The sequence below is a fragment of the Solanum pennellii genome, chromosome 10 (genome assembly GCF_001406875.1).
Source record: "Solanum pennellii chromosome 10, SPENNV200".
NCBI lineage: Eukaryota > Viridiplantae > Streptophyta > Magnoliopsida > Solanales > Solanaceae > Solanum > Solanum pennellii.
Window position 1 is genome coordinate 75,109,778 of NC_028646.1, and position 18,984 is coordinate 75,128,761.

The 18,984-nt window shown below is 31.6% G+C and overlaps 2 protein-coding genes across 2 annotated transcripts in view; one reads left to right on the plus strand and one right to left on the minus strand.

The window, feature by feature from the left end:
- The window catches only part of LOC107002392 (protein RETICULATA-RELATED 3, chloroplastic-like), a 2,190-nt gene extending 1,005 nt beyond the window's left edge, over positions 1–1,185 (plus strand). The window contains exon 3 of the mRNA XM_015200401.2: positions 7–1,185. Within this exon, the coding sequence (XP_015055887.1) occupies positions 7–863 (857 nt within the window). The 3' untranslated portion in view covers positions 864–1,185. The remainder of the gene's footprint in view (positions 1–6) is intronic.
- Positions 1,186–1,472: 287 nt separating this feature from the next.
- LOC107002389 (probable LRR receptor-like serine/threonine-protein kinase At1g06840) lies at positions 1,473–10,269 on the minus strand. The gene is made up of 21 exons (XM_015200399.2): positions 10,134–10,269; positions 9,779–9,895; positions 8,852–9,002; positions 8,068–8,139; positions 7,884–7,955; positions 7,320–7,463; positions 7,158–7,229; positions 6,927–6,998; positions 6,351–6,425; positions 6,019–6,087; positions 5,834–5,899; positions 5,519–5,590; positions 5,327–5,410; positions 5,136–5,204; positions 4,449–4,957; positions 4,197–4,352; positions 3,804–4,087; positions 3,518–3,569; positions 2,573–2,823; positions 2,350–2,484; positions 1,473–1,973 (listed from the first exon to the last, which is right to left on the minus strand). Exons 2-21 carry the CDS (start codon positions 9,879–9,881, stop codon positions 1,620–1,622), a joined length of 2,862 nt encoding a protein of 953 aa, XP_015055885.1. The 5' UTR covers positions 9,882–9,895; positions 10,134–10,269; the 3' UTR covers positions 1,473–1,619.
- Positions 10,270–18,984: the final 8,715 nt, after the last annotated feature.

Consider the following 18,984-nt stretch of genomic DNA (forward strand, 5'->3'; position numbering starts at 1 on the left):
GTGGGGGTGGGGGTGGTGGGGGTGATTGGAGTAAAGGTGGAGATTCAGATGATTCAAAGTCTTCTTGGGATGGGATTGGACCAATTGGTGCTTTTGTTAATGGATGGAGATCAAGGGTGGCTGCAGATCCACAGTTTCCTTTTAAGGTTCTTATGGAGGAATTGGTTGGTGTAAGTGCTAATGTTCTTGGAGATATGGCATCAAGGCCTAATTTTGGGCTTAATGAATTAGATTTTGTGTTTTCGACGCTTGTTGTTGGTTCGATTATGAATTTTGTGTTGATGTATCTGTTGGCACCAACAGCATCTGCTTCGATCCAAACTCTTCCTTTGATGTTCGCCAATTGTCCACCGAGCCACATGTTTCAGTCTGGTTCTTATGGTTTATTGAGTAGGCTTGGTACATTTGTGTACAAAGGAACTCAATTTGCTGCAGTTGGATTTGCAGCAGGGCTTGTTGGGACTGCATTATCTAATGGTTTAATCAAGTTGAGGAAGAAGATGGATCCGAATTTCGAAACACCAAACAAGCCACCTCCTACACTTTTGAATGCAGCAACATGGGCAATACATATGGGTATCAGTAGTAATTTAAGATATCAAACACTTAACGGTGTTGAGTTTGTGCTAGCTAAAGGTCTTCCTCCTTTGGTATTTAAGACCTCGGTTATTGCTTTGAGATGCGTGAATAACATTCTTGGGGGAATGACATTCGTCATGTTAGCAAAGCTCACAGGATCACAGAAAGCGGATAAACCAGATGAAGGAAAGGTTGTTCGCGTTGAAGACACACTAGTTGGAGAGAAAGAAAGGTTGCTGGACCAGAATGACAGTATGCATACCGCTGATGCTGCTTCAAAGTGATTATCAATATTTGTTTCAAATACACACCAATCCAAAACCGGCTCCCTCCCTCCCTCCCTCCCGGTAGAGCCATTTACCCGCTATTCTCTTACTATGATCTATAAATAAAAATGAACTTTGCTGTCTTTTTAGTCCAAGAAATAGTCTTTGACTTCTTGTAGGAGCTTGGAGTGTGTCAGCCATGTCTAACAAAACAGGAGTTTGCTCATATTGAATCGCGGATTTGTTTTCTGTTCCTTTGTGTGGTTTACGATGACATGTTATGTGATCTAAAGATAACATTACTTCAAAACTAACGAGTTTTCCCTGTTTTGTTGTACTACTCTCATGGTAGCCATAGCTTAGATAATATTTCTATTTCTGGTAATGATGTTGGATTGATTACAATAGGGTTCATCATTTATAAAGATTTAAAAAAAAAATCGACCTTTTATATATACAGTGTGATTTTCTGGCGATGAACCCCCTTCCGCCCCTTTAGCTCTGTCATTGTCTGCTTGTTGTCAGTTGTTTTAAGGAATTGGTTGGTGCAAGTCCTTGCAGACAAATAGAAGTACCTATCTCAGTCCATTTTGTAGCAGGGTTTTGGATTCTGATAGCATACACATAGTGTCAGAACTCAGAAGGCTATAATAAAGAGGTTTTTGTTAACAAATCCTTGAAATATACATATATAAAACATAAGCTATATGGTATAACTCACTATTCTACATGCTTTTTTAGTACAAAAGATGAACAAGTATTGTCTCTATTCTGTTAGCGAGGCATGGTAAGACTGACACCACTGATACTGTAAGCTCCAGACACATTGGAGGACGATAAAAACGCGTCCTTGCTAGTGCAATCAGAAAATGAAGACGATGTCTTTGGTTCGTTAAATTTTGCTTTAGAATCTACTGAATCAGCGTCAATATCTGGCATCATATTGAGAATAGACTGAATAGTTTCCAGCTCCCTGACCACATCTAACATTGAAGGTCTGTCTTCCGGTTTGTCTTCGCAACACTTAAGGGCCAAAGCTACAAACTTTTCCACACATTCAGAAGGATAAGATCCCATTGTACTGTCCATAACTGAGAACATCTTCTCAGAGCCATGAGCCAAATTTACCTGTCATTGATGGTACAAGGGACTATTAAACACGGTGGAGCTAGATTCGAGGTGTGAAGCTTCATAGCAGAAATGCAAGGAAAGATCGCGTAAAAAATTATGTTCACATTGCCCTTCTCTGGCCAGAGGACGCACCATAAAAGATGTTGGGTTCTATAACATACATATGTAAAATCAATAAAATATATCAACAAAAGATTAATTCTAAGTGCGACATGTAACTAAGAGCATTACAAGTTTAATTCATGAATCTGCCTCTATCGTTACCCTTGTATCAGTCAGGAGTATTTCACTTCGTATGCACGGATAAATCATCTATCAAACATATGCACGCGATAAGACATGGAAATCGGGAAGTTAACAATGAGAGAAATACCTCACGGACAATATTTTTTCCATGTGAGATAGGACGCATCCCGGTTAAGATTTCTAGAAACACAACTCCAAGGCTATAAACATCACTTTTATCTGTCAATTTACGGGTCAAGAAGTATTCGGGATCTAGATAACCCTGCATATACAAGTAGAGTCTCAATACATCAAATTTAAATGATACGAGTGAGGTCAAATAGAACATAATGATGTAGTGAAGGACTTACAGGTGTTCCCTTCACAATAGTTGAAACATGATTAGGTAGTACACCTTCATCATCCTGCACAGGTGCAAGCCTAGACAATCCAAAATCAGCAACTTTAGCTGTCATTTTTGAGTCAAGAAGAATATTGCTGGCTTTGATATCCCTATGGAATATTGGTGGATGAGCTTCTGTATGGAGGTAAAGAATGCCCTTTGCTGCACCTAGTACAATCTCCAATCTTGTAGCAAACGACAAGGCTCCTTTACAATTAGCTGTCAAAAAATGATATCAAGTGTTACAACAACAGTAACATACTTGTAGTCCCACAAACCAGGGTCTGGGGAGGCTAGAGTATACTTAGACCTTACCCCTACCTTAGAGATAAAGAGGTCTTTCTGATAGATCATTGACTCAAGGAAAAAAAAGTCCAAAGCAGTCCAGAAAAAGAAGTACAAGAAACAACACATAGTAACGAAAACAACAGATAGTAACGGAGCATCAACTACAAGAAAATAATCTAGATTAGGTGATACCCATATAGACATACAGTTATTAGATCAAAGTTTGCTTCTTGACATCTGATCTCCATCTATAGACTTAAAAAAAAACAATGTTTAAGAGCATATATTACCAGTCTACTGTACCAGTCCAAATATACTGCTACTATTTGTTTAAGGAACATAGAACAGTGGCCTAGTGGCGGTAACTTGGAGTAACAAACTCGATAATCAAAGTTGGTGAGCCATCTTCTATACCTTGGAGGGTGGAGTTATCTGATATTTGTGCTAGTGGGAGGTAGCACGTATTTAATAGATTAGTCAAAGCGCAAGCAAGTTAGCTTACACAATATAATTATTAGAAGAATGATAAATATCAAATTCCTCTCCTGGCTCTATAGCCTCCCTAACCAAAAATAAAGCAGATGAAGATGATGGATCAGAATGAACCAGGGAACTGTTTCCTTACCAGAAAGCCAGTTTCGCAAAGTTCCATTGCACATGAATTCATAAACCAGCATCTGCAAATACATAAACAGGAACATGCTAATTGCTTCACATGGATGATATACTAAAGAGATGTCAGAACGAGTGACAAAAGATTGCCACGGAGCAAAAACGAAGCTATAGCATACAATGTGAGCCTGAACTACACATATGACCGGGGTCCGGGGAAAGCATCAACATGATGAATTGTATGTTAATGAGTAGATTCAAAAAGATTTGAGATTTTGAAGTTTTGAGGTTTATCATACCTGTTCTCCTTCTTCATCACAGTACCCTAGCAATGAAACTAGATTCCGGTGATGTACCCTAGATAACAAAGATATCTCAGTCAAAAATTCCTTCTGCCCTTGTACTGATCCTTCTTTTGCTCGTTTGATAGCAACAACTGTTTTGTCAGCTAAAATTCCCTTAAAGACAGCCCCATATCCTCCTTCACCAACTTGATTTGAGTGATTAAAGTTGTTAGTGGCCAAGGTCATTTCTCTAAATGTGAAGCTTCGAAGGCCGTCCAATTTTATAGAGAGCTTTGCGGCTGGCATTGTGAAATTAAACATTTTATGCTCGTCAATTTTGCCAAAAGAATTGAAAGAAACATATTCTTATGAAGTAAGGTAGCTTATAGCCAAAATGAGAGAACTTACACAGCCGTTTCCTTGATAGGATGCTTCGGTATTTGGTATGCCGTTTTTTGATTAACACAGTTAAAATTGCTGAAACAAATGCAGCAAAAACACCTGATACAACGATAGCTATGATAGCACCTTTGTTTTTATGTTTAGCTTGAATATCAGGATTTACTGCAGAAAAACACGGATCATATGAAAACCAAAATTCTGAGGAAAGAAGATATTAATCATGATAACAAAGATCAACCATAAAGGCTGAGAACTTACAGTAGGAATAAGGTCCCTCCAGAGTGAAACTAAGGAGCTCATAAGGTCCAAAAAGGTCAACTACAGAGATTTCCCAATATTGCAAAATGTCGCTGATACGAATGACCTCACTTTTATTAAATGTACTGACCCCAACTACTGGGAAAAGCTTCAATTGCATTCGTAGACGAGGTCCTTCTTCCCAATAATTTGACTCAATCAACATTTGGTAAAGGTCCAAATGAAGATCTCTAGTCATATACTGCTCAAATTGACGCACATATGGATCAAAGTAAGAAAAACTAGGACTTTTCAGCCGCCAGCCAACTATGAGAGGTGAGGCACAAGTGCAAAGAACAGGTGAGTTTGGAACATATTCATAATAGTTATCCTTTGGGCATGCAGCAATAGGACAAGCACCAGTTACAATCACTGAGTTGTTCGTCTTATGTTCTGCTCCGGCTTCAGAGCCACAGAACTTGACGATGTTTCTTACATTGTCATTTCTGCAGACAGGATTGCCCTGCAACCTGAAAATTGTCTGATAATGTTAGGAGCAGAGGAACCGCCAAAAGTTAGTACAAATCACTTACTGAAGCACATAATGTCTTGTATGATTGAAAACGTGGATATGAAGTGATAGCCAGATCATAAAATAGTAATTTAATGGCTTATCTTAGGTTTTGTCGATGGAAAGAAAAACCTTACCTTAGAGTGACATTCAGAGGAGGTTCAAGAGTACCCGAAATGTCCGAAAGTGAATTATTCCGAAGATCACTAGGTTTGCAAAGAAGATAGAAGGGTTAGTAAGACTCCTCTATATAAATCCAGACTTCTGTGTAAATATTAGTACATCTCATATCAGATATTTGATGTTACAATTTAGCTTCAGGTCTTACATCAACAGCGACGACGTTGAAGTTAACTTGTTTTGCCAAATGTCAGTAGAAAAGGAACCATTCAGAAGGTTGTTATCCATTGTCCTGTGACAAGTCCGTCGGATCAATTTGTTATACACAAAATTGAGCTTTGAAATGTTAAAGAAACAGTACTAAAGAGAAAGTATTACAAGACACAGTGAAGATCCTCACAGTTTCTGCAACAAAGGAAGAGATGAAAAACTCTTCGGAATAGATCCATCAAGACGATTGTGTGACAGAATGCTGCATGAGAATGTACCACAACACATTAGATTAGGGAAAAACACAGAAAAAACACAGAGAAATGTGCAATCTGTAGTTATGGATGTAGGGCCTAACTCAACCCCAAAGGCTAGCTCTTTAGTAATGTTTCTTAAAGGGCTGATGTAAAACTCTTCACAATATGAGATAATGAACTAACACAATATGGCTGAACTAAGACGCTAAATATATGAAGAATTCTGTAGCATGAAAAAGAAAGCATACATAGCTGTCATGTTGTTGGAAAGCTTATCTGGTAGAGATCCAGAGAGTTGATTCCAGCTGAGATCACTGTACAAACAGTAAGCAAGAAGTGTTAACATTTTAGAAGGTCTTATAATCATGTAGCATGAAGTATAAAGGTCACATTCAAAGGGAACAGAAGAAGCAATTTCAAAACTTGAACTTACAGATAGTGTAGACTCGGTACTCTGCTAAGATCAGGAATGGATCCTTGCAATGTGCAATTTCTGAGACTTCTGCAATATTATCAGAAGCATTGAATCTCCATTTGATAAGGTGACAGTAGTATTCAACAATTACATCTTATTCTATCTACCCGACCCGTCATAATAAGATGTACTGAACATTCTCTCGTTCATATACATTGTGCACAATGAATATATGCTTATGTTTGTACATATTATTTACTATTGTTGTCCTTCAAACGTAAAACTTATAATGCCGAGTCATAGAGAATAAGAGAAGAACAAAAGTGAGGAACATTTCAAAGAGCACTTACAGTTTCACTAATGAGGACATGTTCCCATAAGAAGCTGGAATCTCGGAACGGCTGAAATTATTGTTATCAAGTTGTCTGCATAAGAAAATTCAGAACTCTCATCATCAATTTCAACCCAAGGACTTCTCAGTGGAACTGCAAATGGCATAAAAGTTATTGTATGACAAGGATTACTATATTTGTCTTGTGTAAAATCAATTTTTTATCATTGGATACTACAAGCAAAGATCATCAATGATATTATAATCAACAGAAAGATCTGATGATGATAATTAGAGGGTCTGAGGATAGATCTGTCACGAAATGTTCTCAGCTTCAGTTGTTCGATCATTTGGCCAATAACGCCACTTCAACTAAGACAAACATAGACAGTCTCACTCATAGGTAGTAAGAAATCAGCATTCCTTCAAATTTATAACTAGTTAATTCAGAAAGTTCAGTTTAAAGTTGCCTCTGAATAACAATTGTTTTTTGTAACAGTATAGTTATACTCTTGAGCAAAATATCAGCTAACGAAAGTTGCATATGAGGTTCAATATATGCATATCATATATGTGTATGTGAGTAGGGACATACATAATACGAAGACGCGGTAGTATTGAAAACTCAGGAGGAAGGTATCCTGAAAGATTGTTGTTGTCCATAAGCCTGTTGACAAAAATAAGTATCATCACAAAAACATTACTTTGTTAGTTTACAGGCATCAGCAGAGATAAAGGTCATTTTAGAAGTTACAAAAATGTGCTTCACACAACCCTCTACTGGGATTATGCATGTCTATTGAAGAAGAGAAACTAAGAAACTTACATGTGAAGCAGAGTGGACAAATTGGAAAGCTCGGGCGGGATTTGTCCAATCAGTGTGTTGTTGTTGAAGTGGCTGTAGACACATGATATATCACATAAGATTACAAAGGTAGAACCTTAGACTTGTTCCATTGTTTAAAACAATCAAATGAGTTGCACTTACATATGTTGGACACTGTTTAAATTGGAAAAGGATTTAGGAATTCTTCCGGAAATCTGGTTCTCGTCTATCTGGAATATTCTCAGGTTTGGAAGATACCCAAGTTTATCAGATAAAGATCCTGAAAGTTTGTTTCCAGTCAAGAGCCTGCGTGAACATAATTCCGAAGGGATTAATCCAATAAACCTAGTCATGATCTTTCCAAGCATTAGGCTTTACTTCTTGAAACAATCTTACATTAAGCACAATTTTCAGGAGAAATTCAAGAAAAAAAAATGTTCCTCTATGCTATTCAGTAGCAGATGAAGCATGTAATTAACAGATTCAACTGAACTCAATATTTTCGACACAGTGGCAAGAATGTAAAGATTGGAACTTTCAAACTTAAAATCATAAATCCACCTGTTCTATCCAACATAAAGTATATCACCGTCATAGCCAAATGATTATCAAGATCTCCTAGATGAGATGTTTCAGGGTTCAAGCATTCGGGGAAACATGTAGCGTGACTACAAAATCAAGAAGATGGGGCCAAAAAAAAAAAGGATCAAATTTCGTTCAACTTACAAAAGTTTCAGAGACTTGATGTTTCCAATTTCTTCCGGTATACTCCCAGTCAAATCATTCCACATGAAATTCCTTTCAGAAAGATAATTATAAAGATAATAATAAGTTAAATAGATAGAAAAATCAGTAAAACTCTACTATATTAATATCAAAATATCTGTACAATGTATGTGTAACAACTCACAGAAAATGAAGTTGAGATAGTTGTCCAAGCTCAGATGTTAAACTTCCAGAAAGATTCATAGCCATCATACGGCTGCACAAAGGGGGAATATAATATGCTTAATGCGTCATGCATCGCCCTCACACAAGAATACAAGATAGTCATAGTAGTAAAGACACATCTTTTGCTAGAGTTTACAACTAAGTGCTCTAATTTACGAGTCAACTTGGTTTTGATGATCAACAAACAACTACGAAAGAACCAGGTCCCTTGGAGATACTAGTTATGCTGCTAACTCGATTGCAGGAGTATTATGAAGGTACCGAAAGAACCAAGTCTCTTTTTTTGCTGTTAATGCTAGAGGAACTCCAACTTGAAACATAATGAAAGATAATTTCTTAATCACAACCAAAAGCAAAGGGGTATATTTAGACCTTTTTCCTGATATATTCTTACATGTGAAATCCACCACAATGGAACTCGATTAAAGATAATAAGATTCTCTAAACATCAAGGGTATTTTTATGGCCTAAAGTAGAGGTGTACGTACAGAGTCAAGGTTGGTTCGGGTTTTTCAAACACCAACCCAAGCTTTGCTAGAGTAAATGGGCTTTGAATCTACCTAATTACAACAACAACAACAACAACATACTTAGTGAAATCCCCGGCTTGGAGAGGGTAGAGTGTATGCAAGTCTTACCACTACCTCGTGAAGATAGAGAGGTTGTTTCCGAAAGACGGCTCAAGTGGTATAAAGAAGAAGAAAACATAACAACTAGTAAGAGAGAAGAATATAATAACATACAGTTCCTTGACATGCAAGTAGCCATTGGCTCCAACTTTGTTGAAACAATGAATTCCTGTCCAGTTAGATGTACATGGATCACCCTTCTCCCAATCTTCTAGGTAGTTCATATTATCAACCAGACCATTCTTTATAGATACCAAAGCTGACACTGCAAAAAGAATGACATATTTCTAAATTTGAATACAATTTAACTAGAATAACAAACTTTTATAAGTCACTATGCATGTTTAAGACCACAACTTTCAAAAAATTTATAGACACACGAATGTTACGAAATCTTCAAGACTATAAGTTTCAAAAGATTTCATTTTTTTCCTTAAATTTTATGCTTAATTAAATTACTTCATACTATTAAATGGAACCGAAGGAGTAATATTAACGAATTGTGAAATACAAGAATTAGAGAGAAGGAACTAAACTCACTCCAGACTCTGGAGAGCTAAAATTGTTGGTGTTTAACAATTTTGGCCATAAATTTTCATCCTGAACTCCCGAAAACATGTTTAGCCATAAAATTTCGAATTTTCAAGAATTTGAAAAACAACAAAAAGGTGTTCACTCCAAATTTAATCACAAAAAAGTCAAAAACAACTCTAGTTTGTATTCATGACCAAACACAACTCCACCAAATTTTCAAATATCATTTTTTTCACTTTGAAAACAAAAAACCAACTTTTCTTTTTTCCAAATTTCACAATGAAATATTGACAACATATCAAAAATTAAGATTCAGATCCTCTCCATTTTCATTTCCTCAAGTTTTTCCTTGGATGAATAAAATGACACATATACAATTTTTTCCAAGTTTTAAATTGTAAAAAAAATGTACCTATCTAGCTACTTAGATACTTAATTTTACAAAATTAAAACAGTTTATACATCCCCAAACATATATAAATTAATCAAAATTGACTAGGTATATACCTTCAGCAGGATCAGTAATTTGAGCAACTGTAAACTTAATCACAAAACAACAATAAATTGCTGTTATTGTAAAAACATATCCACAATATCTTACTCCTTCCATCTTCAACCAATCCCCTATATAAACAAATTATTTAATTAGCCACTTTCAATTTAACCCAGATACATTCATGTATTGAACATATATATAAGAGTACCATATAATTGTGTGACATATATATATTTAAAAAAAAATACTTCTTAATTCATCCCCCAATGGTAATTTAACAACTATCCAAGTACTGAATTCAGATAAACTCGAAATGAAGTACTGAATTCAGATAAACTCGGAGAAAAAAAAGAGAGATAAATTTACCTTTGTTTTTTTCTCTTCTTAGCTGCAAAAAAATCCCAAAAGTGAAGTCAAATGGGATTTTATATATTTATGTCTTAATATTAAAAAGAAGGAGAAAATATATTAAGGTTGGAGTAGTTGAGGCTAGTAAGTAGTCATTATTGTAGTTGTAGATGCTTAAAAATTTTGGATTTGGAGAGAGTGGGATAAATATTGAATTATGATGATGGATGAATTTTGAAACTATATATTATAATAATATTATGCATGTGTTTTGGTATCATTCAAATATTTTTTAAAGTCATTTTCAGTATTTGGTAATTACCAAAACAGTATTTTTTAAGAAAAATTTCAGTTTAGTTTGTTACTACTATAGTTATTACTCCCTCCATTTACTTTTTGTTTTAAATTATGGTGTTCGGATTAATTTTACGAGATATTTATCATCTTTTATTTATATCAGGATAATTTTTTCACTGAAGTTGGGATAAATGGGAAAAATTAGCTAGCATTTTTGTCTTTGTAGGTATTAGTCTTTATTCATTCTTACTTTTTCGCTATTTTTTAAAAATAGATTTTTCACTTTTACTTGTATTTTTTTAACTTATCAAGAAAAAAATAATTCTTTTTTTTATATTTTATTGCTCAACATCATTCTTATTCCCCAGATCATTTCTCAAGATCTAAGACGATACATCAACTAATATGAGTATTATGGTAAAACACTCATAGTAATTATTTCCTCTGTTTTAGCTTATACGATTTACTTTCTTTTTTAGTCGATTAAAAAAGAATAACACATTTATATACTAAATAACAATTTAACTTTAAAATATATTCATTTTACGATTATTGAAATAATTTACAGTCACATAAATAAATCTAACTTATTTTAAACCACAAATTTTGAAAGTCTTTCTTTGTTTAACTTCACGTCAAGTTAAATAAACTCATATAAAATAAAACGAATGAAATATTTTTAAGGAACATTGTAAAATTGAAATAGACACGTAAAACTGAACAGATGGAATAATAACCATATTAATGATTGTTTATAGCCTACAAATATATATGTTAACATAATGCCAGACTTATTCCAGATCACTTTTGTAATTAAAGAACTTAGGTAACACATGAGTTTAGGTGAGAAATAGATGGCAATTGCATAATGGTCTTTGTCATGATTTGTTCAACATTAAACACAAAAACCAAAAGTGTGATATATATATAGTTTTTAAAGAGATACAGCAAAAGAGAAGTCGTCAAAGAGTTGATATATTTAGCAAAAAATGATGACTTATTTGGTATTTGGATTATATATAGGAGACATTAAAAAGTAATTGAAGTCTTTTTGTGCCGTTGGCTGGTGGAGGATGCTGCTAGCCGACAATTGTTCCTTTTTCATTTTTAAAAATCGCGGCAGACGAAAGGGAAATAAGATACGCAGTTAGGTAAAAATTCATATAGTCAATCAAAATGAGAGATGTGGAAAATGATGAAATTAGAAGTGTCTAATATTTATTCTACTAGTCCTTGGGAACGTGCGTTGCACGTTTATTCAATATTATTGGATTATTATATAGAAATGTTCAAATAATAACATTTACTTTATCATTTACATCATATTCATTAAATAAAATTCATAACATTTGAATGTTAAATTTGCAATAATTCAGATAATATTATATGTAATAATATGAATATGTCGATATAACATATCCTCAGTTATCTCTCATTACACACTTTACACGTAGATCACATATCCAATTTGAAAATAAAAAAAGAAAATTTTAAGAATAAAAATAAAAATCACTTAAAAAAAATCAATTTACATGAAATAATATCAAAATTTGAATTCTTGGAACATTTTCAAACATCTTCCGGAGATATGTATCCTTCATCTACATCAATTAAAATAAAAACTAAAAAAATATAAAAACTATCGATGTGTAAGAGAGTATACATGTTTATTCTATTCTAATCCATACATAGTGATAAAAATTTATATAATCCTTCCAAACATTCATTTTCTGTCTATCAATTTATCACATATGATGACGTCTGTGATCCAAATGCAACACTAATGGTACCATCCCCAATATAATGATACTTTTTTCTTCTGTACCTAGAAGATCTACTATAAAGTTACTAAAAAAAATAAAAATAAAGAAACAAAAATGATAAAAGAAAAATGAGAAGATAGTTCTTAATCGGAGAAAATCTGGCATACATTGGAGTAAAATGTTCAAATGAGATTTACAAATTTGGTGTTCTTTAATGTGACTTTAAATAAGGGATTTTAGGTAAGTTGAAGTTGAAGAGAATCAAATTATTAAAGCTAAGAAGTTTAAAAGAATGAAATTATTTAAGTTAAGAAGTTGAAGAGAATGAAATTATTAAAGATAATTTAACCCAAAAAAAACTTATCACATCCATACTTAATTGTGAGTGTATCCTTGGTTTTTATCAATTATAATGGAAGGCAATTGAAGCATTGGCGCAAAGAAGAGTCTATAGGCTTTTAATTATAATTGTTAGCATTAATGTAGAATTTATTATTATTATTATTATTATTATTATTATTATTATTATGAAAAGGGTAAAATATTTTTTTTAAAAAAGGAATAAAATAATAATTTAACTTTTAATTGAGTTCTTCCCACTTTTGACAACTGACGAAAAAATATCATATACATAATTTTTCATAATTAAAATAATATTTTATTTTAGAAGAAAATTTTGATTCATATATTTCCCATGTCATATAAGTTGTTAAAACGATTATTTTAAGGTATACTTATTTTTTGTGTTATTAAAACTTCACATAAATGTCATTTAAGTACTTAAACTCCTAGAAATACAGCTGATGTATTGTAAACTAATGTTAAATGATGCCTTTTTTTTAAAAGATACAAACTTATTTTGTATTTATTAATAAACTATTGATTTTTTTGTAATCATCATTCACGAAGAAATTTATCAGTCACCTAATATTATTTACCAGTATTACTATATTTAATTTATTTGACTAATTTAATACAAGATATTCATCTACTATTGATATATAATTAATTGAATAATTCATAATATTTTAATTTAGTTTAGGAGTAAAATGGTAATTCAACTTTACACTTTGAAGCTTCTCACTTATAATAATATATGATGATATGATATGATGATAATGATATATACATTGTTTTATCAATTCTAATTTTTCAAATTATTTCATTATGAGAATTATGATTAAAAGCAATATCAATGTGCTCATTTATCAAGAAAATAATAATTTACATTATTAAAAGGCTTAATGACTTAAATTCTACCATAATTTAATTAAAATATTTGTATTTAATTAAATAATTAATTAAATTTTAATTTACTAAAAGGACAAAATGGTAATTCAACTTTCTACTTTGGAGCTTTCCACTTATAATAATACTAGTTNAGAATAATGTTAGAAGAAATAGTGTAAGATTAACTTTGAGTGAAAGGAAAACAAAACCTTTCAATTTATTTACTTTGCCTTTTGAATCTCCCGATAATTATAATGAATGTGTTTAAAGTATGTATTAAATTTTTATCGACAAACACTTTAAACTAATTAGTTAACTATAAATATTTAAAACTATGATGTAGAAAGTCTTATTATTTATATTTTGAAAATCAGAATATTTATGAATAACTACTATTTTTATATAAAATTTAATTTTCTCTTCATACATAACTTATCCACCATTAATCTAATATTATAATGTTTCACCTTTTTTTTTCATAAAAAGAAAAGAAAAGAGTAAACATCCTATTTTATCACATTCGTTCTTAAAGATGAAAATTAATGTATATGTAAAATTATAAGTACGAAACAAAAAAAAAGAAAAAGAAAAGGTACAGATGAGCAAGATAATTGGACATTTCATTTTATTTTTGTCTCTATAGTGAAACTGAACATTTGAGCATACAAAATACAAATATAAATTTAGAGCAACTTGCTAATAAAACAAGAATTCAACTATATGAAGAGAGACAAAAAAGTCTTATTATAATTCTTACTACAAATAAGTATAGAACTAACACATCAAGCTCCGATGCTTCAGTAATTCAATTCTTGTCTATTCTCGTGACCGCAGAAGGGAATCTCATAACTTTCACCTCAAATTGTGTCATTATTTCACATGTTTAGAGTTCCTACACACAAGAATTGTAGGTAGTGGTAAATAAAAGTTTTTTTTTGAAAAAGTTAAATTTATAGAACAAAATTATGGAAACATGAAAAGTCACATGAATTATTGTTAAAATATAAAAAAGATAGAGATGAAATTTAATTTTAAAGATACATGGGTCTACTTTAATTTCTTGTCTATAAGGAATAATTACTCATTTTTATTTTTATTTACATTTTTGTTAGAAATTTGAAAGGTCAAGATTATGGAATGAGAATAAGAAGTTTATATATATGAAAATTATAAAAGTTTTAATTTATTAGAGGGGCAAAATAGTAATTCAACTTTTAAGTTTTTAGCTTCCTGCTTATAATAATATATGATATGATATACATAAATGTCCTTAGGATTTGGATGAAACCTTTTTACTTCTACTTGACTTTGTCCTTAATTTCGGATCGAGACTTGAATTTATACATCCTACACTACTTTTTGTATTTATGAGAAATAAAAGGACTTTCTCGTCTAAATATTAAAATAATCAAAACGGTTGAGAATAAGCTAGTTTACCTCCAATCTTTTTTAAACTATTTATAATTGAAACTTATTAATCTATTTTCTCTACTAAGATATTAAGATGGTAATATCTATGGCATTCATTTGATTTAATATAGAAAATATCACTTAATAGTTTTATTCGAACATATATGTATATATATATAATAGGTCAAATATTTGATCAAGGGGTATTGCTTCAATGTGGCTCCGCTATTGCTTGGACGGTATGAATTTAAATTAGTTTAAATTAAATAATTAATATCAAATATTGAATGAAAAATAATAATTAAAAATTAGACAAAAAAAATTAAAATATAAATACAAGAGAAAGAGACGGAGATAGATACTAGATAGATTGAGTAGGCAATTATCAATGGGGAGGATGACTAATTTGTTATTGTCCAACTTCACACGTAGGGGTAATTAATGTTCTGCGGCTAAATATTAATTTAATGACGAAAATTTTAGTAAAATTTTTAAATCGTATGATAATGTGTAATGATATATATTATTGATAAGATATATATATATATATATATATACCGTATCCGAGAATTCGAGGCGCCGCTCACGGACCACGCCATCGCACGACGAAGCGAGGGAAGGCGTGGGACGCGAGAGCGTCTTTTGGGTTCACCCCGCGCATGGGATGCGAGGGGCGAAAGGCGACCGTTTGCACGTGCACAATGCCTAGGCAGTAGGTATGCAGCACAGGAATCCGACGTCCGACCAGCCTAGATTGCGCTTCATCCGTCACCGAATTGGCATGCGAGTTAGGACGTCGCTGCTCGAAGCAGGGATCCAACCTAACCACACATGCCCAATACCACTCATGCGCCGTACGTGAATAGCTCCGTCAATGCACGCCCGACATCCACCCCGCCGCNATATATATATATATATATATAATTTTTGAAAATGTAAATCTTTTGATAACATATATTTGTATTTGATTGTGTCATGTATATTGAGTAGAATTATAAAAAAGGAGGATGACTATTTTGTTATTGTCCAACCTCACACGTAGGGGTAATTAATGTTCTATCGCAAAATATCAATTTAATGACGAAAATTTTAGTAAGATTTCTAAATCGTATGATAATGTGTAATGATATATATTACTGATAAGATATTATATATATAATTAATTAATCAGTATTTGAAATTTAGTCATCAATTAATTTGAAATCGCAAACCTTTTTGATAACATACATTTGTCTTTGATTGTGTCATCGCTATTGAGTAGAAATATCAAAAGGGGGGATGACTATTTTATTATTGTCTGACCTCACACAGAAGGGTGGTTAATGTTCTAAAGCTAAAAATTAATTTTGTGACGAAGATTTTAGTAAGAATCCATGAATTGTATCATGTATGATTGACATATGTTATTGATAGGATATTATATAATTAATTAATCGGTATTTGAAATTCATTCATCCACTAATTTGAAATCGCAAATCTTTTAATAATATTTGTCTTTGATTAAGTCATCTATCTAGATTGAATAGAATTATCAAATGGGAGGATGACTATTTACCTTACACAGAGGGATAGTTAATGTTCTAAAGCTAAATATTAATTTGATGACGAAGATTTTAGATTATATTTTGATGACGAAGATTTTAGTAAAATTCCCTAAATTATATCATGTTCGATTGACATATATAATTGATGAGATATTATTTATATAATTAATTAATCAATATTTAAAATTCAGTCATCAACTAATTTGAAATTGCAAACCTTTTGATAACATTTGTCTTTGATTGAGTCATGAGTAGAATTATCAAATGAGAGGATGACTATTTTGTTATTATCCAACCTCACACAGAGGGGTAGTTAATGTCTGAAAGCCAAATATCAATTTGATGACGAATTTTTTTCAACAAATTTCTAAATTGAATCATGTATGATAGACATATATTATTGATAAGATATACACGTAAAAGGTATATCGAATAGGTAAAAAAAAGATCTAGTCAATTTAAGTTCAAGACCACCTTTATGAAGCAAAACCTATACTTCTGATGCACTTCATGCCAAAAGTGATTAAATGGTGAATGATATATATATATATATTCGTAACGCTTAGAATATTTATATAATTAACACTTCAATTTATAGGAGAAAATAATGAAAGGAACTTTATAATTATTTTTTACTTCAAGATTTGTAATATAAAGACAAGAAGAATTATGTTTGATATTGGTTGAGTGTCTTCATCTTTTTTTATTTGCTTTCTGAGAATGTATTTTAGTTAATTTAATTGTGTTTGAGTTGTTTTTATTTGAAAAATACCATAACTTTTTTACCTCTCGATACAAATTTTATACAATAATAAAAAAAACATATAACGTACGTTTTCAAAATCGATTAAAAAAACCATAAGATAAAATCTAGTCAGTCATATTCTGATAAAAAAAATTTCCTTATCCTTTTCAACCTCTTATTTTATTTGGGTTGAATTACATTTATTGATATGATCAATTTTCAATAAAGTTCTGATGTAATCAAGCTTTTAAATAATACTATATGCTTAAATAGTCCTAAAAAGTAGGTCCATGAAGTCAGAGTGCTGTCGCACTAAACGACTACCGTTCCTTTCTAAGATAATCAAGCGAAAAAAAGCGTATTCTAATCTATTATGTATGTTGGATTAACGATTCAAACAAATATGTCTTGGTTCATATGTATTTTGGAAGTTAATTTTAAGGACATATTTAAAAATATAACTATGTAAATAAAACATATATTATTTTTTATTATTAGTTTGAGCTGAAATTATCATAATATTCAGTAATTTAATTGGTTTATTAAAAAAAAAACATATTAAAGATACAACTAAATGAATAAAAATGTATAATCTTTCTATAATAATTCAAACTTTTGGAAGAAATGAACATACAATTTATCGTGCTTGGACTCTTCCTTTTTAATTTCTTATTCGGTGTTCGATACCATATTGAAGACTGATTAAATTTCACTGGTTTGATATTCCAATTAAATTTAAATTTACAATGGGAAGACCCACAGTGGGAGGTAAAACGCTCTCTAACAAAGATGACCTCGTACATAAGGGGACTCAAACTGAAGACCTCTTGATTAAGGATAAAATAATACTTACCACTCCACCACAACCCTTGATTACTTTTGACTCTTTCAATCTCTTCTTTTTCCCTTTTTTTGTTTATTTGTTTAAGCTTTGAAAATGGTATTTCCACACTGCACATACACTCCGGTCCTTAATGTTCTTCCTTCTTTTCAATACATTTATTTAAAATATAAATAATAATTTAATACAATCATGTCTTTGTAGTCCTTAATGAGTGTGAAGTTACTAATATCTTAAAAAATAGAGTTTTCATATATAGCCACAAAAAAATAGTTTAATTACTCTTCATAACTATAGTTTGATAATTACAATACGTAGCTACATGTTATAGAGAGGAGAGAGACAAGAGAGACTGTGAGAGAGAGGAGAGAGGCGAGAGAGAGCAAAAAGTGGGAGAGAGGTGAATTGTGTATGTTTATTGGTTAGATAATTGTACATTATACATATGTATTTGTATATATGGCAAGCGAGATTGGTAGAGAGAGGAGAGAGAGAGAAGTCAGAGAGTGGGAGATCGAGAGATGAATTGTATATGTATATTGGTTATATAATTGTATATTATACATAAGCATTGTATAAAAAGCAAACGAGATTTTGAGAGAGAGAGGAGAGAGACGAACGAGATTGGGAGAGGAAGGAGAGAGGCGAGCGAGAGAGTGAGAGAGAGGCAAATTGTATATGTATATTGATTAGATAATTGTATATTATACATAATATTTGTATATTATGATAAATTATACATATACACATGTAGTTAATTATACAAACTCGAAGTCAGCCCACATAATAATGTATAATGTTAGTCGTGAGTGCTAATTATAGCAAACTATAGCTATGATGAGTAATTAAGTAGTATAAGTTTGTTTAACCGCGTAATTTTTCCAAAAATATTCTATATCCTGTATTTAGTATGAGGAAATATTTTCTCCTTAAAATGAGTGAATAATTATTTTTTTATGTTAAATAAGTAAGTAAATATATTATTCAAAATATTTGTATATAATATTATACATATACAATGGAAGAAGGGGAAGGTGGG